This window comes from Thalassophryne amazonica, chromosome 5, assembly GCF_902500255.1.
Source record: "Thalassophryne amazonica chromosome 5, fThaAma1.1, whole genome shotgun sequence".
Lineage (NCBI taxonomy): Eukaryota > Metazoa > Chordata > Actinopteri > Batrachoidiformes > Batrachoididae > Thalassophryne > Thalassophryne amazonica.
In genome coordinates, this window is record NC_047107.1 from 55,917,039 (window position 1) to 55,944,816 (window position 27,778).

Genomic DNA, 27,778 nt, shown 5'->3' on the forward strand with positions numbered 1-27,778 from the left:
TTTTGCTCCCATTTTGTATGAGATGAACTCAAAGATCTAAAACTTTTTCCACATACACAATATCACCATTTCCCTCAAATATTGATCACAAACCAGTCTAAATCTGTTATAGTGAGCACTTCTCCTTTGCTGAGATAATCCATCCCACCTCACAGGTGTGCCATATCAAGATGCTGATTAGATACCATGATTAGTGCACAGGTGTGCCTTAGACTGCCCACAATAAAAGGCCACTCTGAAAGGTGCAGTTTTCTTTTATTGGGGGGGATACCAGTCAGTATCTGGTGTGACCACCATTTGCCTCATGCAGTGCAACACATCTCCTTTGCATAGAGTTGATCAGGTTGTCAATTGTGGCCTGTGGAATGTTGGTCCACTCCTCTTCAATGGCTGTGCGAAGTTGCTGGATATTGGCAGGAACTGGTACACGCTGTTGTATACGCCGGTCCAGAGCATCCCAAACATGCTCAATGGGTGACATGTCCGGTGAGTATGCCGGCCATGCAAGAACTGGGACATTTTCACCTTCCAAGAATTGTGTACAGATCCTTGCAACATGGGGCCGTGCATTATCCTGCTGCAACATGAGGTGATGTTCTTGGATGTTGGCACAACAATGGGCCTCAGGATCTCGTCACGGTATCTCTATGCATTCAAAATGCCGTCAATAAAATGCACCTGTGTTCTTCGTCCATAACAGACTCCTGCCCATACCATAACCCCACCGCCACCATAGGCCACTCGATCCACAACATTGACATCAGAAAACCGCTCACCCACACAACGCCACACACGCTGTCTGCCATCTGCCCTGGACAGTGTGAACCGGGATCCATCCGTGAAGAGAACACACCTCTCCAACGTGCCAAACGCCAGCGAATGTGAGCATTTGCCCACTCAAGTTGGTTACGACGACGAACTGGAGTCAGGTCGAGACCCTGATGAGGACGACGAGCATGCAGATGAGCTTCCCTGAGACGGTTTCTGACAGTTTGTGCAGAAATTCTTTGGTTATGCAAACCGATTGTTTCAGCAGCTGTTCAAGTGGCTGGTCTCAGACGATCTTGGAGGTGAACATGCTGGATGTGGAGGTCCTGGGCTGGTGTGGTTACACGTGGTCTGCGGTTGTGAGGCTGGTTGGATGTACTGCCAAATTCTCTGAAACGCCTTTGGAGACAGCTTATGGTAGAGAAATGAACATTCAATACACGAGCAACAGCTCTGGTTGACATTCCTGCTGTCAGCATGCCAACTGCACGCTCCCTCAAATCTTGCGACATCTGTGGCATTGTGCTGTGTGATAAAACTGCACCTTTCAGAGTGGCCTTTTATTGTGGGCAGTCTAAGGCACACCTGTGCACTAATCATGGTGTCTAATCAGCATCTTGGTATGACACACCTGTGAGGTGGGATGGATTATCTCAGCAAAGGAGAAGTGCTCACTATCACAGATTTAGACTGGTTTGTGAACAATATTTGAGGGAAATGGTGATATTGTGTATGTGGAAAAAGTTTTAGATCTTTGAGTTCATCTCATACAAAATGGGAGCAAAACCAAAAGTGTTGCGTTTATATTTTTTTTGAGTGTATATGTGTCAGAACGGTTAAGTCTGGTATGCAGAATCCTTTTGATTGGCAGGTGGATCACTTATATTGACGAGTGCGCGTGCATGGTGTCGTGCGTCATCTCCACTCCACACGGAGGCAAAACTGAGTGTTTTCACATTATTTTATTTTATTGTTTTGTGGATCATGGGATAATTTAATTGCATGCAGATGTTATGAGCAGATAAGCTGCTGCAAGTCTTTCAACTTGCGGTGCAAAGCGGGCCGCGGTGGAGGAAGAGGAGGCTCCGTTCGCAGCAGAGACTCGAACCATCAGCTGCAGACGCAATCAATGGATTACACTTGTGCTGGCGCTGTAACCTGGTGCAAACTGCTGTTGTCAGAGGGGGACTATTCTTCAGCCAGGACAAGGAATTAAATTATTTTCAGACGTCGTTTTCCAAATTTAGGCTTTATGTGGATAATTTTCATCAGTCTGTGAAGATGATTTCACTGAAACGGACAGGTAAGACTTTATATTAACTCCTTGTGTGAATGGTTTTAATATTTAATGATAGCATGTTTATCACACTACTAACGTACAGTACTCTACCTGCATTCAAAAGGTAACAAGATTTATTTTAAAAACAGCTGCTATTTTCAGTCCCTCGTGTCATTTTTCAGATGTGAAATCTATGTTCCTGTTTCTAAGAAAAATAAATACATAAATAAAAAATACACACTTCCTCATCACTTTTTTCTGATGTCAAGGATAGTAAAACAAACTTCTTCTTTAAAAATGTTTTATCAGTTGATTATGATCACAGAGCTGGGAAAAAAACAAAAACAAAACAGTTTATCATCTCCACCCCATGTCGAAATTGCCAGCATTATTTATTTATTCATCTATTTTATAATCACTATTCTGTGTTCTGAACTCTGCCAATATGTTCACTGTTGTCAGACTGAAGGTTTTCCTTCAAGGCTTAGCCTCCCTGATTGTGGTCTAAATAAAGCTCAAACCATAAGGCTGTGTCCTCCATCTGCTTCAGAAACAAATTCAGACAGGACTTAAAAAAAAGAAAAAAGCTCCACACCAGAAAAAAATAAATCTTCCGAAAACAGCTCCACTGTGTTTGTAATTGATCTGGGCTCGAATCAGCAGGTGCCGTTCTCGTGATGATGTAGCAACAATGTGGCTACGGCTGAGGGCTAAAATAGAGCACAGGCTTCAGACAGCTGCTGTTTCTCCTTCACCCACGCACTTATCATTGACTTTTATTGTTCAAAATTTTTTTAAATATCAACATTTCATCATTTTTAGTGACTATTTGTGCACATGATTTGGTGTCACCCACTTTAATGTGAATATGTGTTGTTAATAGCTGAGTTACCTGTTCCTCTCACGGGTAATAGAGAAGTATTTTAGCCATGTCATTGTATATTTCATGTCACTTTTGTTAAGGTGTAGTAAGTTGCATTGCATTGTGTGTATACTGTCATCATTAATTTTCATAAAGCAATTTGTGACATTCGTGAGACTCAAGTGAATGATGATAAAAGGTGATAGGATGTCATATCACTGCAATGCTCTGGCATGCCGTACACAACAGGTACATTTTAAGTGAAAAAAGTCCCACTCTGAGTGTCAACTATCAGCAGATAGAGAGGGTTGAAACAGTGCAACTCCATCTGATGGGACAAAAACCTCTCCAGATGAATGTTAATCGCGTCCTCATCCTCTGCGTGCTCTCCTTTCTGACAGGCAGACAGCAGAAAGTGTGAGTCAACGGTCACCTCAGCTCATCCAAAATGACCTCTACAGGTGCTCCACAGGGCTCTGTCATCTCTCCAGTTCTTTACACTCTTTATACCAAGGACTGCAGAAGCACAAACCCAGACATTACATACATTAAGTACTCTGATGACACTTTCTTCATGGATTCCACAAATTCCTCAGATCAGCTGTAGACTGAGCTGGTCACTTTTTCAGACTGGTGCAGGCGGAACTACCTCGATCTGAATATCACCAAAACAAAAGAACTAATAATAGACTTCCGTAAGCCTCCCTCCACCATTTCCACTCTGTCAACTGGTAGCAGACAGAGAGGGATGAAACATACAGATATCTCAGGACAATAACTGATCACAAACTCAACTTCAAAGTAAATACTGATATCATTCATTTCATGTGCCAGCAGCATCTCATTTTCCTCCGTAAACTCCAGGTTCGCCAGTCCGTTCTTAGAGCATTCTACAGATGTTTCATTGTATCCATAATCACCTTCAATATCACTTCCTGGTTTGGAGCATCGTCCAACATCCATACGAACCCATGAAACAGAATCATGAAGCTGAGCAGCAAAATCATTGGACAAGAACAGGAATCGTTCATCAGCACATACAACAAGAGGACTAAGAAGAAAGCTGCACAAATCACTGTGGACAACACACACGCTACACAGTCAGGTCTGCCTCTTACCCTCAGAGCTCAGATATAGAGCCCCTATATTACTATTACTAGTACTATTTGTTTCCTGGACTTACCTATTTTTTTTTCTTTTTTTTTTTTTTAATCTGCTATGTGTCTAATGTGGGCAGGCTGTGGGTGGGGGTGTATGTGATTGGTAGTTTGGTGCACTGTGTGGACACACCCTGTTGCTCTTCCACATATGAAGTTCCCACAGGAAAAAAAAAAAAATATATATATATATATATATATATATATGTATGTATTGGTCACAGCATAGTGCAATTTGCAACCTCACCACTAGATGACACTAAATCATACACACTGTAGCACAAAATAAATATCTTGAGTGATGACCCACAACTTTAAGACTTATTTTTTTTGGGCTGGCCTATCCCACTGTTTTCTAAGAATATCATATTGATTAACTGGTTATTAGTTGATTAATATCTCCTGTTTGTTTTCTCTGCAACATTTGATTTTATTTTAATGACCATTTTGGAGTTTTCAAATTTGATCATTTGCTAACATACAAATAAAGAAAGTACACTCTCCAAAAAAAAAAGTGAATAAATAAATAAATGTATTCATACATGAATGAGTGCTTCAGACCTTTACTGTATAATCTATTTTTGTGGGTATAACACAAAGAGGACTCATGAGCGCTAATTTTAGGTTATGATTAACCTTTCAGCCAGGAGTTAAACAGAGAAGACGTGTCATTTTCTCATGCCATCGTCACATTGCACAGCATTAGTAATAAGTTAACGGTGCATTCAGACACATTTAACCCAGACAGGGTGGATTAAATGGAGGAGCCCACAGGTCAGACCAGCACTGTGGGTCAGTCCCGTACCTGCTGGGACGCAGCACTCAGTCTGCCTCACTGCTTAACTCTCCGCAGACTGGCACATTTCACTATCTGAGCACCTTTCTTCACATCCACAGTATCGGGCTACAGCGGAGGGAGGAAGGATTGACAGCAGGACAGGAGCAAGGATGGAGGAGAGGCAAATGACAGGAACAGATTTTGAGGGGATGTTAGTGCAGGAATAATTAGGAGAGTTAAATAAAAAAGACGAGTGACACAGTGCCATGAGGGAGAAAGGGGAGAAAAGAAAGAAATTATGTGTAAACAGTCAAAGAAGTACAGAGGTGAGGAGTGGCGGCTGGAAAGACAGTTACTGTAAATGGGGCAGGAGCAGAAACATTTGCAGTGGTTTGTGACTCAGAGTACACCTGTGTCAAACAAAAGTGAAACATGTTTGAAAATCAGATTTGACTCAGAGTACTGAACATTAGAGTGATGCAGAACACACAGTTTAGACCTTAATGAAGGTACAATGAAATCACGGCTACTCATGGAGACAGTGACGTGAAGAGAATATACTGTCAGTACAACATACTTTATATTCTGTCTATGACCACTGCATGGCACCACGGTCATTCATTCAGTCATCAGTGTGCAAGAAACAAACATAATGAGAGTAGTTTTAGTTGTTACAACAACAAGAGGAAATAACCTGTGAGCACTTCACCCGAAGAAATAAGAGCAACAGTGCAAAGTGAGATTGTGCACTCACAACACAAGGAAGAAACAAAACTGTAGAGAATGCAGAGCCTGGAAGGTGACATTTACAAAACAATTAATTATGTGTGGCCATATGTTAGCAGTGCATGGGAACAAGCTATTTATTGCTTAGTCATGATGTAAAAATACAGATAAAGATGTGCTGCAGATAGAATTTTTTCAGAAGAATCTTTCAATTGATAGACTGATAAAAGCAACAAATCTGGCATAAATACTCTTTAGACATTACTCTTTGAAAAAGTACGCAGGCCACTTGAAATTGAAGATGGCTGCCCATTTTCAAGACTGCCCCCATATCCAGTGGAGACATATTACCTTTTACAATAAATATGCACAGACTTGCCCAATATGGATGATTCTGGCATCAAAATATACATTTTTGTACATGTAGAATACAAATCTAGGACTTTAAAATCACGCAGAAGCTTAGGTCAAGTTCAAATTAGTCCGGATGACAAATAGACCTATCTATGTATTGATTAAATTAAGGACAAATAAGACAAGCTAACTGCTGGGGCCAGAGACAACTCGTGAATGTTTGGGACCAGACGTGCACCAGAGTACACTGTATTTGACTCTTCATACTCCACAGTAAGAAACATGTGCATGATTGTTTTGTGTGAGATATGTTGTGGACATAAGATGCTTCAAGTTGATTCTCCAAAAATGTGCAAATAACTGAACATTCCAATTGTACGAGGTCTGTTAGAAAAGTATCGGACCTTATTTTTTTTTTTTTCAAAAACCTGACGGATTTGAATCACGTGCGCTTGCATGAACCAACCTTGAACCTTCATGCGCATGCGTGAATTTTTTCACGCCTGTCGATTGCGTCAGTTGCTGACAAGCAGCCTTTGTGTGAGGTTGTGTGTTGTGCTCTCGGCGGATTTTCATTGCAAGGAAAATGACATCAACTTTTGCCAGAAAATGGGCGACAGCCAGGTGGAAACCATTCGGAAGATTCAGACGGCTTTCGTGGCTTTTCAGTCGTGTGACTATCCGAGAAATTGTGGAAGAGGTGGGCATCGTTTTTCGGAGTCCAGCATTGTCCTGTGAGGCTTCAACACAAAGCTACTTTTGCACCGCCGTTAGCAGCTTCGGCATGAATTTCACCGTCACTCTTTTCATGGCCAAATCTTCACAATGGAATGTGCTGAAAACATGCTCATGTCCACCTCTTCTGCAATTTCTCGGATAGCCACACGACGTCCCGCATCACCACAGCATTCACTTTGGAAATGACCTGGTCATTTCAGCATGTTGATGGCCAACCGGAGCGTGGCTCGCTCTCCACCGTTGTGCGGATGTCTTTAAACCGGTTCTACTGCTCCTTAATCTGTGTGATGCCCATAGCAACGTCACCGAAAGCTGTCTGAATCTTCTGAATGGTTTCCACCTGGCTGTCGCCCAGTTTCTGGCAAAATTTGATGCAGTAGCGCTGTTTCAGTCCGTCATTTTCCTTGCAATGAAAATCCACCGAGAGCACTACACACCACCTCACACAAAGGCTGCTTGCCAGCAATTGACGCAATTGACAGGCGTGAAAAAATTCACGCATGCGCAAGAAGGTTCAAGGTTGGCTCATGCAAGCACGCTTGGTTCAAATCCATCAGGTTTTTGAAAAAAAAAAAAGGTCCGATACTTTTCTAACAGACCTCGTATATTCAAATAATGATCAAATAAACTATTTCATAGCATATGTCATAGTCTATCTACATTTTTTACCATTGTTTGTTAGGAATGTAGAGGGAACGGTCCTTAGAAGATTTAAAGTTAATTTTTTTTTGGTTTTCCCCACAGTCAAAAAACTACTTTAAGACATCAAGACCATCCAAATTGATCAAAGCGGTGAGATTCTGTGGTAAAATATCCCATTTATATGTCAGAGTGGTGGCCATTTTCCAATATTGCCGCCTACTGAAAATGCAAGTGGCCTGCAGGTTCTTATCGAAAGAGTCATGCCTAAGGAGTATTTGTGCAGACTTTAGTGCTTGTATCACCATTTGAAAGATTTTTCAATTATCTGCTGCACTAAAGTGATTACATTATGTCTTACAAGCTTTAAAATGATCACTTGTGATCATGCAATAAGTTATGTGTGCTCAGTCACACATGAATAAGTCATGGCCACACATTAATAACCTGTGGCCATGCAATAATAATAATTTCTGGCCACACAATACGTACTGCTAGTTATGCAGTAAGGAGCACATGGCCCTGCATTACTCATGACCACTTATGAATAACACATGGCCATGCATTAACTCATGACCACATACAAATAACACATGACCACACATTAACTCATAACCACATATGAATAACACATGACCATGTAATAACTCATGACCACATATTAATAACACATGGCCATGCATTAACTCATGAACCACATATGAATAACACATGGCCATGCATTAACTCATGACCACATATAAATAACACATGGCCATGCATTAACTCATGACCACATATAAATAACACATGGCCATGCATTAACTCATGACCACATATGAATAACACATGGCCATGCATTAACTCATGAACCACATATAAATAACACATGGCCATGCATTAACTCATGACCACATATGAATAACACATGACCACGCATTAACTCATGACCACATATGAATAACACATGACCATGTAATAACTCATGACCACATATTAATAACACATGGCCATGCATTAACTCATGAACCACATATGAATAACACATGGCCATGCATTAACTCATGAACCACATATGAATAACACATGGCCATGCATTAACTCATGAACCACATATGAATAACACATGGCCATGCATTAACTCGTGACCACATATTAATAACACATGGCCATGCATTAAATCATGAACCACATATGAATAACACATGGCCATGCATTAACTCATGACCACATATGAATAACACATGGCCATGTAACAACACATGACCACATATTAATAACACATGGCCATGCAATAACTCATGACCACATATTAATAACACATGGCCATGCAATAACTCATGACCACATATTAATAACACATGGCCATGCAATAACTCATGAACCACATATGAATAACACATGGCCATGCATTAACTCATGACCACATATAAATAACACATGGCCATGCATTAACTCATGACCACATATGAATAACACATGGCCATGCATTAACTCATGAACCACATATAAATAACACATGGCCATGCATTAACTCATGACCACATATGAATAACACATGACCACGCATTAACTCATAACCACATATGAATAACACATGACCATGTAATAACTCATGACCACATATTAATAACACATGGCCATGCATTAACTCATGAACCACATATGAATAACACATGGCCATGCATTAACTCATGAACCACATATGAATAACACATGGCCATGCATTAACTCATGAACCACATATGAATAACACATGGCCATGCATTAACTCGTGACCACATATTAATAACACATGGCCATGCATTAAATCATGAACCACATATGAATAACACATGGCCATGCATTAACTCATGACCACATATGAATAACACATGGCCATGTAACAACACATGACCACATATTAATAACACATGGCCATGCAATAACTCATGACCACATATTAATAACACATGGCCATGCAATAATTCATGACCACATATTAATAACACATGGCCATGCAATAACTCATGACCACATATTAATAACACATGGCCATGCATTAACTCATGAACCACATATTAATAACTCATGGCCATGCATTAATTTATGAGCACATATTAATAACACATGGCCATGCATTAACTCATGACCACATATTAATAACACATGGCCATGCATTAACTCACAAACCACATATTAATAACATATGGCCAATGGCCATGCATTAACTCATGAACCACATATTAATAACTCATGGCCATGCATTAACTCATGAACCACATATTAATAACACATGACCATGTAATAACTCATGACCACACATTATTAACACATGGCCGTGCATTAACTCATAACCACATATTAATAACACATGGCCATGTAATAACTCATGACCACACATTATTAACACATGGCCATGTAATAACTCATGACCACACATTATTAACACATGGCTGTGCATTAACTCATAACCACATATTAATAACACATGGCCATCCAATAATGGTTGTGTCTTCATGGAATTAATAACTCGTGGCCATACAATAACAACCTACTGCCATGGAATATGCATTGTGTGCTCAGATATTAATACCTCATTGCCATGCAGTACTAATCAGTGGCCAAATATTAATAACTTATGACCATGCAATAATCATTATGAGGTCAAGCACCGATAAGTTGTGGACAAAAGTTAATATATCGATGCCATGTAATTATGATTGTGGAATGTGGCAATGATAACTCATGGCCACATATTAATAACTTGTAGTCACAAAATAACAACTTGCGGCCATGCATGAATAACTTGTGCCACACATTAATAACTAAAGGCCATGTAATAATGATTATGTTCTCAAACAACTCATGGCCACATATTAATAACTCTTGGTCACTCATTGCAATAATGATTGCATGGTCAAGTGCTAATAACTTGTAATGTGTTTACATAACACCCAAAAAGGCTCTTGTGGCTGTGTATTATTAACCTGTGGCCACTTGATCCTTACTGCATGGCCCCAAGTAACGAGCTGTTAATAACTTGCGCCTGAATGTCGTTATCCTGCATTATTAACTGGTATGCATGCATTCAAATTTGTGGCTGTGCATAATTTATTTTTTCTTAAATCTCACCTCTCAGGCGCTCTAAATTCATATAAAAGATTTGTAATCCCACAATTAACCAACCACAGTTTTCACTGTGTTCAGTGTTGCAGCACTGCAGTGTTTAAATGTGAGCACAATGCACCCTCCATTTGTCACGACATCATACTGCAGCTCACACAGGACGAGCTCATGAAGGAATTCCTTGTATGTTGCAAACATGGACTTAAATCAAACGTGTTGTCATTAGCTGATTTGATTCAGATTTTTAGGCTGTAAAGTGTCTCTGTATGTCACACTGCTGGAGGGCAGCCTAACTGCAGCCTGCACATCGGGAGCCCACCTTACTGCTGTCCTGGCCCAGGATGGCGTAGCTCATGAACTGATCAGCATCAACCTCCAGCTCATTGGCGTCCTGCAGACCTTCCACACTCATCTCCTGAACCCCCTCCTCACCCGAACCCTTCCCTCTGCGCACAACCTTACGCACAATCTATCATGTCCACACACACACACACACACACACACACACACACACACACACACACACACACACACACACACACACACACACACACACACACACACACACACAGTGAGGGGTGAAACCAGAGAGTATGAAAGATAAATATACATAAACAGTATTAAATGGATTTTTCCATCACTCCACAGAGACGAATGAATTCCTATGCCAGGGAGGATTTATAGCACTTACTCAAATATTTATTAACTGATCACCATGATACAAGTCATACAACACATTTAATATTGTTGATCAGGTTCCCGTTCTGAACCCTTTTAGACAGTTAGATGGGGCTTTTTTTTGTTTTAATGTCTTAACTCATTTCTAAAACACAAACACAGTTATCAAGTGATGTTTCATGCATTCACGGTTTTAGAGTATCCCAGAATCACTGGGGAGGGAAGCTCGATAATGGCTCAGCTTAATGCTAACATTAACACTGAAAATGCCATACACATGCTAACGTGTTAGCATCTGTCCCGTTTTTAAGTTAAAAAAATACATCTATCAAATGTTTCAGAAGACCATAACAGGTCGGTTTAACATAAAAAATGTAAATATTACTCACAGACATATGCTCTTTAGGGTTTTAGCGGGGAAAAATTAAGATAAAGTGAAATAAAACAAAGAACCAGCGAAGCAGCAGATCAAAGATCGAAGCACGGCTTCATTGGTTCAAGGTTCAAAGCAAAGCCACGCTGCAGAAACGGTTGATTATACAGACCCACTACAGGGTCTGTCATCAATGTGGAGAAATGATCATTTTCCTGACAAACACCCTCAAAAACAACGGCCACTCTAAAGGATCGATAAGGGAATCCTTAAGCAAAAAGGCTATTGATGTCGATGGACCGAATCATTTCTTAATGATATCCGAAAAGAACCGGTTCCTGACATGCAACCCTAACAGCAATACACTTTTTTAAAAAAAAAATAAAACTCACATTAAACACTCATGGTTATATTAGTTAAACACCTAAATACATATGAGGTCTGTTAGAAAAGTATCCGACCTTATTATTTTTTTCAAAAACCATATGGATTTGAATCACGTGTGATTACATCAGACATGCTTGAACCCTCGTGGGCATGCGAGAGTTTTTTCACGCCTGTCGGTTACGTCATTCGCCTGTGGGCAGTCTTTGAGTGAGGAGTCGCCCACCCTCTCGTCGATTTTTTCATTGTTTAGGAATGGCTCAGAGACTGCTGCTTTGTTTGATAAAAAATTTTTCAAAACCTGTAAGGCACAACTGAGTGGACGCCATTCGATAAATTCAGCTGGTTTTCGGTAAACATTTTAACGGCTGATGAGAGATTTTGGTCTGGTAGTGTCGCTTTAAGGACGGCCCACGGCGCCTGACGGCGATCTGTGCTTCGAGGCGGCAGCGTCTCGCCATTTCAAGTTGAAAACGTCCACATTTCAGGCTCTGTTGACCCAGTAAGTCGTCAGAGAACAGAGAACTTTCAGAAGAAGTCGGCATGAGGAGTTTATTCGGACATTCCATTGTTAACGGACATTTTGTAATGAAAGAACGTGCGGGCAGAGTCGCATGTCGGGCCGGACCCGACCGCGGGGGGTCGCGACAGGAAAAACCTCCGTTGGAAACCTTAATGGACAAGTTGGAACATGCCCAAGCTGTTAAACAATTTCTCAGTTACTCACTTGTTGAAAGCCATCAAAAGCCGCCTGAATTTTACAAATGGTTTTCAACACGGAGGTGTTTTTCCTGTCGCGGCGCACACAGATTCGCCGAGTCGTCATGGAAACGACTCGGCGAATTTGCGCGCACGTCTTTCATTACAAAATGTCCTTAAACAGTGGAATGTCCGCATAAAGTCCTCATGCCGGCCTGTTCTGAATCTTCTCTGTTCTCTCACGACGTCCTGGGTGAATTAAGCCTTAAATTAGAATGTTTTCTGTTGTGTGTTGGGGGGGTGTGGCTGGACCTTTTGGTGTTCTTTTCTTTTCTTTGCTCTCCAGGTGGTATGAAAACTGATTTGTCTGTGGAGAAGGTGCTGACAGAAGAATCCTTCACCCTCATCAACATTATGTGCAGCACCTGTGGATGGTGCTCACATGCAACCTTGAAGACTTTCAGCTGAAGCAGATAATTGGATGGCGTTCTGCATTTAAGCCATGTGTGATTCAAGCAGAATTGCCGGGAACTCGACCTTGTGATGTTCGTTTGTGAGACGCTGAGGACCGCGCCTGGGTTTGACACATCGTGCCTGTGAAGCAGGAAGGGTGAGGGACACATGCTGTCAGCACACATCAGAGGTGATTAATTGTTTAACTACTTGTTGATAGTAACTTGGTATTTTGTTACGCGTATATTTGAATTGTGATGAGAATTGTGCAGCTCGCTTCTCACTGCTGTGGCGTGCGGACAACTGATCCTCCACCTGTTGTGAGAAGCTGCTCATTTACATAAAGCTTAAATACAGACCTGAATGTGTTGCTGATAGTGTGTGCCTTTTGAAGGATATTGCTTGTAACTGCTGACTTACCTCACCTCTTCTATCCTTCACAGAGAGTCGGTTTGTCGTGTCCACCTGGGGGGTGTTTGGCGGTAAAGTGAGTCCAGAAGCGCCGGGCTTCGATCCTTTTAGGCGCTGGAGAGCGTGCCAGCCTTCACTCCACCAAACTGACGCATCTTTTGTTTATACACTTTATTATACACCAGAGGGTGAAGGAAATAAATTGTTTTTGTTATTGGAACCGCTTTCTGGTTATTTTAGCGCTGGGTTCCGTCGGACGCAGGTCCGCTCCTCAACCCGCGTTGACACATAACAGTTTTCAGGTCGAAACAGGCCGACGACGGTGCCTGGAAGCGCTGCACGATGTCCCGCTCCGTGGGAAGTCCTTACACCAACAGAAACACCCCATAATCTCTCAGAGTGATGCTGAAAAACTAATTCATGCATTTATTTCCTCTAGGCTGGACTATTGTAATTCATTATTATCAGGTTGTCCTAAAAGTTCCCTGAAAAGCCTTCAGTTAATTCAAAATGCTGCAGCTAGAGTACTAACGGGGACTAGAAGGAGAGAGCATATCTCACCCATATTGGCCTCTCTTCATTGGCTTCCTGTTAATTCTAGAATAGAATTTAAAATTCTTCTTCTTACTTATAAGGTTTTGAATAATCAGGTCCCATCTTATCTAAAGGACCTCATAGTAGCTTATAGTTAGGGCTGGATCAGGTGACCCTGGACCATCCCTTAGTTATGCTGCTATAGACTTAGACTGCTGGGGGGTTCCCATGATGCACTGAGTGTTTCTTTCTCTTTTTGCGCTGTATGCACCACTCTGCATTTAATCATTAGTGATTGATCTCTGCTCCCCTCCACAGCATGTCTTTTTCCTGGTTCTCTATATATATGTTGTCAGTTCTAATATAAAACAGGATTATTCAGGCTTGGCCGAGGTATGTGCTGTTTGAGTCCACCTCTTCACCTTCTTGTACTTTAAATCATCTTTGTTTTTAAATGCTGATATATTTATGAAACCAGGCAATAGTGCAGTGTTGTATGTGATGGGTTTGATGAGTGCTATCATGATTATTAGTTTAACAATCATTAATGTAATCAATAAGATAATAAATATTACTTTAATAATCATTAATATAACCAATAATATAAAGGTTATTAGTTTAACAGTCATTAATGTAATCAATAATGTATGTTCATGTAATTACATTCATGAATGTAATGATTATTAATTTATTAATTGTTTATGTGGAGAAATGTTGTAACACTGTCATAAGGGAACTCAGTAATTGCACATCAACATACATGTAAATATATCTATTCAATAATACATTTGAAAAAGGTTGAAAACACTGACCTTTTTTGTTACAACATTTCCATGTTCATCTGTGAACTGTTCCTCACTGACTTGCTCTCCAGGAAGGTCTTCAACCTCATCACCCTGCAGACAGGAAATAATGTGAAACCAAAAATCAGGATTGTTCTGTCAATAAAAAGATTGCTGTCTCTACAGTGACTGGCAGAATATCAACCACTCAAAACACTGAAATGTTTAATTATAAGTCTGTTTCCAACTGTGGATACTAAGTTCATCTTTCATCATGTATTCTGTTCCTTTCCTTTTAGTTGTCAACTGAGCCAAGGCTTCAGGCCCATTCACACTATGATGTGACGTGGCTGATGCTGGCCAATGTAGCAGATTCTCAAAAATCTCTGTGCAAAGCAGGACAATGCTCACTCCAGCAGTCCAAATTTCCTGTCTTCAATGCAGGCTGATGTAGCTCAGTGGACGGAAACGTACTGGCAAAGCACGACATTTAGTGACGGTCCACTGATTTACTATAGGATGTAGTTCAACTTTTGCCATTGAAGGGCGGGTGCATTGGCAGTGCACTCCACAGAGCAGTATTGTAGCTTGGTGGAGCTCATTATCGACTCAACATATGACAAGTCACGTGATGTAGCCTATATATATACTCTATGTAGCTCTGCAATGTCATCACTTGCTACTGGTGAGTCATTGAGGAAGGTTTAAATGTTCCTCCACATTTCAACATATTTCTACATATTTCTTCATACCCAAGGATCCAGTCAAGGTGGTGCATTGTGTCAATCCTTCGACACTGACCAGTGGAGTGTGACAGTGGCAAACGGAGCAGTAATGGCGCACTAGCAGGGCTAACATAGTGGTAACGGAGCTCAACTCTTTTGCATGAATGCTGAAGATTTTAAGCATGTTGAAATTTTTTCCAGGACCACAACAAACATCACCATCATCTGATTAATAGGTCCTGCAGAGTCTGATGGACTTTGATGCTGGTTGATGTTATCAAATGTGCAACTGAGCCTTAGTGGTTTGCACTGTTGCCTCACAGCGAGAAGATCCCAGGTTTGCTTCTGGCCTGGTCCTTTCTGTGTGGAGTTTGCATGTTCTCCCTGTGTTTGTGTGGATTTCCTCTGGGAGCTCCAGCATCCTCCCATTTCCAAAGACATGCAGGTTATGTGAAGGAGTGACTCCAAATTGACTGTATTTGTAAATGAGTTTGTCTGTCTCTATGTGGCCCTGTCTAGGATGTACCCCACCTCACTCCCTATGGCTGATGCAAGGGCGTAGGTTTGGTCTCAGCTTTGGTAGGGACAATACCCCCCCCCCCCGGCCCCCCTGCCCACCACCACCACCCCCTAACCCACTCATACCATTAGACGCACAAGTACAGCATAATACATAACGTATGACGACATAATGCTGAATAATTTAACACTTTATTTACATTATTAAGTGTGTAGGCAAACAAACAAATAGCTTAAATAACAAAATTGCACCCAAAATCACTAATCTATTCTATAGGCCTACACCTGAGAGAACAAGACAACAAAAAAATACTTGTGGAGCTAACAAAAAAAAAAAAAAAAGTTTTTGCAACCAAGATGTATAATCTATTCTCTTCATCAATAATGCAGTTGTAGGTATCTGGCAACCTAATTTGCCAAAAAAAAAAAAAGATTTCCAATGATATATATGGTGTATTACGGTAAACGTAAGCCTGTGATGTCATAACGCAAAGGAAAAACACACTAGTGCGCCGCTGAAAAAAAAAACAAAAAAAAAAACTAGTGCGCCGCTGATTCTCATTACCGTAAGTTCTCATATAAGCCCTCACTCTGAAAAATTTGACAGCAAGCCAAGAACCCGTTCTTTCCAACAGTGCGTTCGGTGACTTTTGAAAAAAGGGAAAGTATGAAAAAGAGCGCAAAAGTGACAGAAAAGTACAGAGACAGACAGCAAACATAAATGTAATAATTTTTGAGGAAAAGGCAGGATGTTAGTGTCATTTGTGAAGGTGTGTGTGGGTGTGCAGTTTATTGTAAGTGTGGCGCACAGCATTGTTCTCCAGCCCCCCCCCCCCCCCGCCCTTCTTGTTTTTCTGCACCGGAGCAGTGTTGCCAGATATGAAATATGAAACTATCGTACCAAAACCTCAAAATGATCGTATTTTGGGAGAAATTATCGTACACAAACAAAACGCATACAACGTAGCTATTTTAGCGTTTTTTTTAATTTACAAAGAATTTTATGTCACATTTTTAAACAGTAATTATAGTAATGGGGAAACTATGGCACAAAAACAACGCAAATGCACTACCAGACTAGAAAGATTTTTTTTCTGTGAAGGGACACAAACGTGTTAATTACCAGACTAGAAAGAGTCGAATTCAACCTCGAGGTCGCTGTCGTCATCCGATGCCATGGCCACTTGTGCAGATTTTGTTGAACACAGAAAAAATGTTGACACCTCCATAAGGAACTTGAAGTTTTTATTTTTCTTGTATGTCTCTTTGCTCTTGTGTTTTGTTCGTTTGTTATTGCATTTGTTGAAATAAAGTTTCGAAAAAAAAAGATGGTTGGGGAATCTTCCTGTCACGGCACAGATTGGATGGAACTCATTACTCTGTATGAGAGGGGGCGGGCTCTCAAATGACGGTCGCCGAAAGCCAGCAGCAGCCCTGTGTGTGGTGTGTCTTTGATGCCGACTGAGTGCAGCGCCTGCAAAATGATTCTTGGGTGTCAGAGAGAGATGCGTGTTTGGCCAACCAACTGAAATTATCGTACATATTGGATTTTTTCCCATTATTGATCGTACATCGTACAGAGGGCACAACTATCGTACAAATACGATAATTATCGTACATCTGGCAACACTGCACCGGAGCCACCCATCCTCTGCGCTCCGGGACCTCCCACTTTACAAATGAAGCACTGCCTGCCACGAGATGCGCTTTGTTTACGTCCATGTGAGAAGAACGTGAGCCAATGAAATTGCAACATGGGTAACCCTGTCACTCTGGCACGTCGAAAACACAAAACATGACGACTAAAATTATAGTATCGAGTTCGCAAAAAAATAGTGAATGATTTTGTTATATAAACAAAAATGCTAAATATTGGTAGGGACTATTTTGCCATCCCAAAATATTGGTTGTGACTTGTCCCTATGGTCCATATGCAAACCTACGCCCCTGGGCTGATGGGATATGCTCCCCCCACTACGTGTCCTTTGATTGGAGTAAACAGGTATAGAGAATGAATGAAACCTTTTATTTGACGCGTCTCATCCAGTGCTTTTTGTGTGTACTTTGGTTCCCTCTTGTGGACAATTTCTTGTACTGCTTCAGCCAATGTTAGAATCTCTTGATACAACACCTCTTTTCTAATAGCCTCTGTTATTCAGTAAAGCTAAACCTAAAGCTCCCGCAGTCTCGGGAATAGCTCAGGACATCTAAGAAACAATCAACTTTCTCCAACAACTTTCTCCAACAGCAACACATCACATTAACCAAGTCAAACTGATCATAACAATGTGGTTGCCATATTTTTTATCAGTGAGCAACAGAGTGGATCATGCTGGTGTCGCAGACCGAACAGCCCCCCTCTAAAATTGGTCCGCCCTGCCTTCACTGCACATGCGTCATTAGTCGCGGTTCACTGATTATCACCTTGTTTCTGCTTAAAACTGCACTCCAGTCATCATCTATCTCAGCGATAGATATCTGAAGCTTTTGTACAACAATCATTTCCACATAAATTCAGCATTATTTCATAATAAAAGATGGAGAAAGCGATCAGAGCACCACTGGTGCACGAGCTGCTAGCTGATGCGTTCGCTGCGCATGGGTCACTTCAAAGCGTCCCAGAGTATCGCCTTGTTTCTGCTTAAAACGGTCTTGTTGCTACTTAAAACTGACTTTAGAATGATTTAAGAGGTTTTACCTTGTCATCTGATGGTTAATAATTCCATTATTCCACTTGATCACTTTGGGTGAAGAGAAATGACATGTGCAGTAGAGGCGGGGGGGGGAACAATTTTTAGGGGACACTGGTGTCGCACACTGAATGGTCCACCCCTAAAACAAACCCATATCTTTTTTAAAAAGACATGTCTCAAAGTACACATTATTGCTACCTAACTGAGCTGACAACCTAACAGAATCAGTAATACAGAAGTTAGACCAATATGGAATCCTATCTTTGGCTCTAACATGGACAGTGTGTGTTAAAAGGACAGCAGCATCAACTACCAAGTATAGTTGTGTTGCACTGTGGTGTGTTTTGTGCTCGGTGGAACATAGAAGACTTTGTCTCTGGTAAAGCAGAGATTTCTGGTGTTTATGCAGCTCAACATTCAGATATGACTTATATGGGCGGGTTCACAACTGTGTTTATGCTGTGAGTACACACGGGAATACACATTACTGCATCTAACTACAATGACACTGAACTGAAACCAAAAATTACAAATGAAATAAAGGTGAAAACTAATGAAAAAATACAAAAGTTTGACAACTCTGATTAGCACCTCATTTTTAAGCTGTATTCCCGACACATTCTCACTCCCAACGTGTCACATATTTTACACTTGGTCAGTGCTCCTTTGCTTCACTATGTGACAATATAGGTATCCCATTTGTGTCATTTAGTAACACACTGTGAAACAGGTTTACGAGGTCTGTCAATAAAGTAACGGTCCTTTTAATTTTTTTCAAAAACTCTATGGATTTGAATCATGTGCGATTACATCAGCCAACCTTGAACCCTCGTGCGCATACATGAGTTTTGCCACGCCTGTCGGTTGCGTCATTCGCCTGTGGGCAGGCTTTGAGTGAGGAGTGGTCCAGCCCTCTCGTCTTTTTTTTCATTGTTCAAGAATGGCTCAGAGATTGGCGTTTTGCTTTATCAAAATTTTTTCAGAAACTGTGAGGCACATCAAAGTGGACACCATTCGAGAAATTCAGACGGTTTTCGGTGAAAATTTTAACGACTGATGAGAGATTATGGAGTGTCACTGTCGCTTTAAGGACTCCCCACGGAGCCGCAGGGCGCGCCACGCTCCGAGCCGCCGTCGCCAGCCTGTTTCAAGCTGAAAACTTCCAAATTTAAGCCTCTGTTGACCCAGGACGTCGTGAGAGAACAGAGAAGTTTCAGAAGAGGTCAGGATCAGCAGTTTATCCGGACATTCCACTGTTAAAGGAGATTTTGTAATGAAAGACGTGCGGACGGATTCGCACGTCGGCGCACAGCCGCTCATGGCCCGGCGCCACAGCAAAACACCTCCGTTGGAAGCCTTATAGAACAAGTTGGAACATGCCCAGCTGTTAAACAATTTCTCGGATACTCACTCGACTAAAAGCCATCGAAATCCGCCTAAATCTTAGGAATGGTTATCAACACGGAGGTGTTTTTCCTGTGGCGCCGCGCTGCGCCGGTTAGGTGCCGACATGCGAATCCGTCCGCACGTCTTTCATTACAAAATCTCCTTTAACAGTGGAATGTCCGGATAAACTGCTGATCCCGACCTCTTCTGAGACTTCTCTGTTCTCTCACGACATCCTGGGTCAACAGAGGCTTAAATTTGGAAGTTTTCAGCTCGAAACAGGCAGACAACGGCGGCTCGGGGCGCGGCGCGCTGTCCGGCTCCGTGACAGTAACACTCCATAATCTCTTATCAGCCGTTAAAATTTTCACCGAAAAACAGCTGAATTTCTCGAATAGTGTCCACTTGGATGTGCCTCACAGTTTTTGAAAAAATTTTGATCAAGCAAAGCGGCAGTCTCTGAGCCATTCCTGAACAATGAAAAAAAAGACGAGAGGGGTGAACCAGTGCTCACTCAAAGCCTGCCCACAGGCAAATGACACAACCGACAGGCATGGAAAAACTCACACATGCGCACGAGGGTTCAAGGTTGGCTGATGTAATTTCACGTGATTCAAATCCATATAGTTTTTGAAAAAAATAAAAAGGACCGTTACTTTATTGACAGACATCGTATTTACAGTGCTGACATTTCTCTCTGATAGCAAACAGAACTATCTGCTTCACTTCCACATCAACATTCATCTATGTTTGGGTTACAGTTGTGGTCATGGTTAAGGTTAAGGTTAGGGTTAGTGTTTCAACGTGTGTCTCTAAATGAAGCGAAGAGGCTACTCAACTCATCACACATTCGGTCAAGAAAATCAAAACAAAAACAATGGATTTTCGTCAAAATATGACAGCGTGGGAGAGAGAATGTGTGGATATTCCCCCTCTCTGTGTTTGCAAATGGTGCACACCAAGTGCATCCAAGGTCAGTGGACTGGGGAGTTTATCTGCACCTTATTTGATAGAGAAGATAGACTGGACAGAGACGGTGGAGGAGTAGAGGGGGTGTTGCACAGAGACGGTACACCATTACTTCAACTCAGAGAGCTTTGGTGGCTGCTCACATAAGTGATATGTGAGGAGACTTTGCATGTAGATCCATTTCCTTGCCAGTATAACTCTCACTTCTATAGACTCCTTGCTGTCACGTGACTCGGCCACTCCCCATCGCCATGTTGCCGGTCATGCGCAGGGCTTCCAGGATTATTTACACAAGAAACAACATACGTACTGCAAAGTGTGGCACAAGCTTCGAGATAAACTCATCATGTCTGAACCTGATAGTCGAGTGAGTGAACATACAGTACCAGGCATCTTTCTGGCACTGAATTACTGCGGTACAAGGAAAAAATTGCTTGTACACAGCACTGGGCGTGTTGTTTTCTTTGCTGACTGCACCTGGAGCGACATTGTTATAACCGCATATGTAAGTACACTCAGGACTTAATAAGTTAATTGAGGATTGCAGACTTACATATTTATAATAGTATTTAGTGATAATGTTCATCATTAACTTTATTTAATTTTGTGTACGTTGCTGTGCCATATTTCACCTGGTTGCTGCAGATAGATTATTTTAGAGATTAGTGTGTCGCCCGTGGGGATCCATGGACTCTAGATTGGGTAGTGTTCATAAAATATGTAGCTGATATTTTTCACTGGTGGCAATAAATTATGCAAAGTTTCTATAATGAGTTGGAATGGCGTGTGAATGCAGAATGTTTTTAGAACCATGTGGGAAAGGACCGGTTGTCTGCCTAGGTGGTTCCCATGATAAATGGATTGAATTTATATAGTGTTTTCCATCTGAATCAGAAGCTCAAAGCGCTTTACAACGATGCCTCGCATTCACCACTCACACACTGATGTCAGGGTGCTGCCATACAAGGCGCCCACTACACACCGGTTTGGGGGGGTGAGTTCCATGGTGTTGTGGATGCGCCGCACCAATCCATGCTCTCAGACTTTACTTGACTAAAAGATAGCAAATATGTATTATTTTAATTATTAATGCAACTTGTATGTAATCCAAAAATTTTAATTTGAATGTGAACTGCCTGTTTTGTGACACTACCACAGCTGAATGTTTACGACTGTGTAGGTTGTAATTTATAATATGCTGTTGGAGTGGTAAGCAGACCCATTGTTTTGAGATATTTAGGGAATTATGGGGAAATTAAAACTGATGAAGTGGTCCTTGGTATGACAAAGCTTGAGAAACCCTGATGTAGGGTATTAATATCACTTTAGTCCACACAAATACATATCATCCGAGAATGCTTAAATCCAATAACCATTCAGGTCTACACAGCTTGGAATTGGAAATTATGATGAGGTCATAATATTCACTTGCCTAATCCATGTGCACGCAGTGTAGATCATCAACACAAGGTGTTTTATTCACACTAAATAAAAAAGCTCCCATTTCTTCCTCTGCTGTCTGTATGATCTCACATTCTCCTGCTTTACTCTCCCTTCTCCTCTCTCTGTGGTACCTTGAGGATGACTCTTCGGCGGACCACTCTGGTGGTGACGTTCTCCTCTTCGTCAGCCACTCCCTCCACCTCGCCGAGCTCCCGGTCCAGCTGAGCGTGTATGTAGGTGAGCACGGAGCGCATAGAGCCGCTGGCTATGTGGAGGACATTCTGACAGCTGATGACCAGAAAGGCCAGCAGCACGAAGCTGAAGAGGAGCTCCGTCACCAGGGCCCACATCGCACCACCACAGGTCTACTTCAAACCCCAACAAAGGAACGCAGCTGTGCAGCGTGTACACGTCCACAGTGACACCTCTTTCCCACGCAGCTGCTTTCCCTGCTTTCCCTCTCAACTGCAGCGCTCTGTCTCTTCTTTCAGTGGTTCATTCACACTTTGCTGATGTGTCTTTCAGTTTGCATCCCTCTACTATTAGCCCGGCTGGTGGGTTCTTTCCTCACGTCTCCTTGCCCTTCACACTGTCCGCTCAGGAATGGTTGACATCAAACCCAACCAAAAGCAACCTCGGAGGCTTCTATTCTCACTTACTGACCATGTGACCTGCTTCTTTAAATACTTCTGGCTCACCCACTGTGGTCAGAGCAGAAGAAAAAACCTAAACCTGCACCATGACTTCCTGTACTCATAAGACAGCGACATAGATCTCATTCTCCTAGGAAGTCCATGAAGAATTGTTTGCAGTCATGAAGAAGACTGCACAGCATCCGAATAAATAAAGCGACTCCCAGCCGATGTGACGAGCTCCGCCATGGAGCCGCACGAAAAGACGACAGTAAAACAAACAAAAATCTGTTTCTGCTCTGTCACACTTTCACAGCAGATTGTACTCTACAGAGTTACCACATGGGAACAACTGGAGTAGAGATCATGTAACATGAGAGGGTGAGAAAGCGAGCTATATTTGGTGGCACATGTTTGTGCCCATGTTGGGCCCGAACACTCCGTGTGATCTATGCTTGACTCTGCCAGTGAAATAAACACCAACCATTATTACCACCACCACCTGACAGATCAGTAATGTCAATGACACTGTCAGATTAGCACCAAAACCTGCTCAGTTATTCCTCATGTCAGGGACCTTCTCTGCACAAAATATAAAGTAAGTTTCAACATCTGCAAGTAGACAAACATATACACAAATAAGTAATCATACTGTCTCACACGCTTCTGTCATTTGACAGAGACGAAAGCAGTTATTTTCACTGTTGGTTACTGTATGGAGTATTTTTGCAGGGTTTTTTTCTTTAACAGCTTGTTTAACCCTTTGAACCCCCCTGATTAGGTTATTTTTCACTGCACCTGCAAATCTTGCACCTCGATAGAAACAGTAAAATCAATGGCTAGTAAAGGGTTTAACTTAAAATGTATTTTTTTTTTTTTGCAGTAATCCACAGTTATATTGTCATATAGAACAGGGAGGCAGACATTTTGCCATGTGGTGTTTTCCTGTGGGAATGAACCAGTACACAGGTGCTTCAGTGTTCAGGATCCCAGTGGCTGGAGAAGGCCAAGGGGCACCCATGTGCAGATTGATGGTGATTTTCAAGAGGTGGACCCAAAGCGGTTGTGTAGTGTGCCAGATATGGCAATGGTGGCAGAAGTGCACAATGCCAGACCTGACCTCAGCTGAATGTCATAAATCATAAAAGAAGTCAAGTTAAGTGATATCTCAGAGTATGCAGTGCTGTTGCACATCACCACATCCATGACAATACAGAACTGCCTTTGGTCCTGGATAGTAAGCACCCAGGCACACAAATAGTCCAACCTCACCTCTCAAGAGTAACCATCCATCTGCCACAGGCAAATGAAGCACTGACACCCCCTTTTGCTTCTCCACCCACTGAGGTCCTCAACACTGTGAGCTGGTTCATGTACAGCAGAGGTCTCAAACCTATTCCAGAAAGGGCTGAGAGGGTGCAGGTTTTCTGTGCAACCACCCACTCCAGCAGGTGATTTCACTGATTAACATCACTTTGAGCAGGTGAAATCAGTTAATCAGTGAAATCACCTGCTGGAGTGGGTGGTTGCACAGAAAACCTGCACCCTCTCAGCCCTTTCTGGAACCGGTTTGAGACCTCTGATGTACAGAAAAGAGTGCCACATGCAGTAGTGTTCAGAATAATAGTAGTGCTATGTGACTAAAAGATTAATCCAGGTTTTGAGTATATTTCTTATTGTTATATGGGAACAAGGTACCAGTAGATTCAGTAGATTCTCACAAATCCAACAAGACCAAGCATTCATGATATGCACACTCAGGGGGAGGTGATGGTCTAGTGGTTAAGGTGTTGGGCTTGAACCAGAAGATCATGGGTTCAAATATCCCCGCCTGACTGGAAAATAACTAAGGGCCCTTGGGCAAGGCCTTTAATCCCCTATTGCTCCCGGTGTGTAGTGAGCGCCTTGTATGGCAGCACCCTGACATCGGGGTGAATGTGAGGCATAATTGTAAAGCACTTTGCGCAGCTGATGCAGATGGAAAAGCGCTATATAAATGCAGTCCATTTACCATTTACCATTTACTCTTAAGGCTATGAAATTGGGCTATCAGTGAAAAAAATAAGAAAAGGGGGTGTTCACAATAATAGTGTGGCATTCAGTCCGTAAGTTCGTCAGTTTTGTGGAACAAACAGGTGTGAATCAGGTGTCCCCTATTTAAGGATGAAGCCAGCACCTGTTGAACATGCTTTTCTCTTTGAAAGCCTGAGGAAAATGGGACGTTCAAGACATTGTTCAGAAGAACAGCATAGTTTGAGTAAAAAGTTGATTGGAGAGGGGAAAACTTATATGCAGGTGCAAAAAATTATAGGCTGTTCATCTACAATGATCTCCAACGCTTTAAAATGGACAAAAAAAACCAGAGACGCGTGGAAGAAAACTGAAAACAACCATCAAAATGGATAGAAGAATAACCAGAATGGCAAAGGCTCACCCATTGATCAGCTCCAGGATGATCAAAGACAGTCTGGAGTTACCTGTAAGTACTGTGACAGTTAGAAGACGCCTGTGTGAAGCTAATTTATTTGCAAGAATCCCCCGCAAAGTCCCTCTGTTAAATAAAAGACGTGCAGAAGAGGTTACAATTTGCCAAAGAACACATCAACTGGCCTAAAGAGAAATGGAGGAATATTTTGTGGACTGATGAGAGTAAAATTGTTCTTTTTGGGTCCAAGGGCCGCAGACAGTTTGTGAGACGACCCCCAAACTCTGAATTCAAGCCACAGTTCACAGTGAAGACAGTGAAGCATGGTGGTGCAAGCATCATGATATGGGCATGTTTCTCCTACTATGGTGTTGGGCCTATATATCACATACCAGGTATCATGGATCAGTTTGGATATGTCAAAATACTTGAAGAGGTCATGTTGCCTTATGCTGAAGAGGACATGCCCTTGAAATGGGTGTTTCAACAAGACAATGACCCCAAGCACACTAGTAAACGAGCAAAATCTTGGTTCCAAACCAACAAAATTAATGCCTCGCAGATGTGAAGAAATCATGAAAAACTGTGGTTATACAACTAAATACTAGTTTGGTGGTTCACAGGATTGCTAAAAAAGCAGTTTGAACATAATAGTTTTGAGTTTGTAGCGTCAACAGCAGATGCTACTATTATTTGAACACCCCCTTTTCTGCTTTTTTTACTAATAGCACAATTTCATAGCCTTAAGAGTGCATATCATGAATGCTTGGTCTTGTTGGATTTGTGAGACTCTACTGAATCTACTGGTACCTTGTTTCCCATGTAACAAAAAGAAATATACTCAAAACCTGGATTAATCTTTTTAGTCACATAGCACTACTATTATTCTGAACACTACTGTAGATAAAATGTCATAGCTGATGCTTGGCTCTGAGGGTGTTATAACACCTGAAAGTCCAGAACAAGGTTTGAACCAAAGTTTATTTTGTACACGTTTGGTCAGTTTGGGTTCACGCTGCATTCACACTAAAGAGCTTTTCATGACACACTTACATCCTGACATTATCGGTGTAAGCTGTCTCCCTGTAGTTGACAATGATGGATTCGTAGATGTGTGTGCGCATGTGACACTGGCTTGTTGTCAGTTAGGCAGATAGCTGCATTTGTATGAAAAAAAGTTCTGTTTGAATGGAGATAGATGAATGATCAGATTCCTTTTGTTGCAACTATGTTTGTTGCACTATTATCACTTTGGTATTTTTTACCAGCAGCATCTGATGGCACGTGTTGTTAAATACAGCCTGCTGCAGCAACAAGGTTTAAAATGAATATTGTTTTATCTTTAATGAGAAGAAAAGGACAACAGGGCACAGAGCCCCCCCATGTTAATCATGTACATTAATTTATTTATTGTCTTCTCTTCTTGTAATGTTTATTGGGTAACAGTAACCTGCCTCAACTTCCTGTAAAAGTTTGAACTATCCAAAAAGTGCTTTCATACTGAAAACAAACTGGAAAATGGGCCGGACCTTGTTTGGTTGGACCAGATTTTGGTCCTTTGCCTTGGACTGTGGTCAAAAGCAGCTTTCACACCTGCTAGTTTAGTTTGAACCAAACTGAAAATCCAAAGGTCAAACACCCAGAGTCTCCCTCAATAACTGCTTGCTTGGAATAAAGTAATTCCAGTGATACCCAAGGATTCTTTGAAGAGAACATCGAGAGAGTGGAAACAACAACCTTAGTTTTTTGGTATTTTTGTAATGGCTGAAGTGTTAATTCTGCCACTAAGCCCCAAGAAGCATCACCTGTGGCCTAGGGCACCACCTACAGTTTCCAGATGTAGAGAACATGCCCAGGGCATGCGTGCGCGCGCGCACATGCACACACACATAAACTGCATAAAATACAGGCAATTTCAATTTACAGCTGTGGCTGGAAGGTTACATACACTCATCATGGGCATGAATGTCATGGCAATTTTGGGCTTTTAATGATGTACTTCAGCTGTTCTTTGCCAAAGTGGAATTATTGTGCAGCATACATCATGAAAGACTTTTAATAAACAAGAATTGGGCACAAGTTTGACTTTTATTTTGGATCTTTTGTAATCCATAACATGAGAAGGCCAAGGCCTGTCAACTCCTCGTTAGTGATCATGATCAACTACACTGGCAGTTTCCGTTTGCCAGCATAAAAAGGATGTGTTTTACAGCATTCATTGGACTGACCAACACTCAGAATAATGGGAAAGGCCAAGGAACTCAGTGAAGATCTACGAAGGAGA

At 41.7% G+C, this 27,778-nt stretch overlaps 1 protein-coding gene across 16 annotated transcripts in view; it reads right to left on the reverse strand.

The window, feature by feature from the left end:
* Positions 1-27,778, reverse strand: part of ank1a (ankyrin 1, erythrocytic a) — a 413,130-nt gene that overhangs the window by 6,504 nt on the left and 378,848 nt on the right. For 13 of the 16 annotated variants that reach the window (XM_034170336.1, XM_034170333.1, XM_034170330.1 and 10 more), the window contains 3 exons: positions 14,733-14,816; positions 10,708-10,857; positions 4,872-4,970 (listed from right to left, as the gene is read on the reverse strand). In XM_034170336.1, coding sequence (XP_034026227.1) covers positions 4,899-4,970; positions 10,708-10,857; positions 14,733-14,816 — 306 coding nt within the window. In that variant the 3' untranslated portion in view covers positions 4,872-4,898. Of the gene's footprint in view, positions 1-4,871; positions 4,971-10,707; positions 10,858-14,732; positions 14,817-22,568; positions 23,152-27,778 lie in introns of those variants that run through there. The other 3 variants (XM_034170335.1, XM_034170324.1, XM_034170334.1) reach the window with 3 other exon arrangements.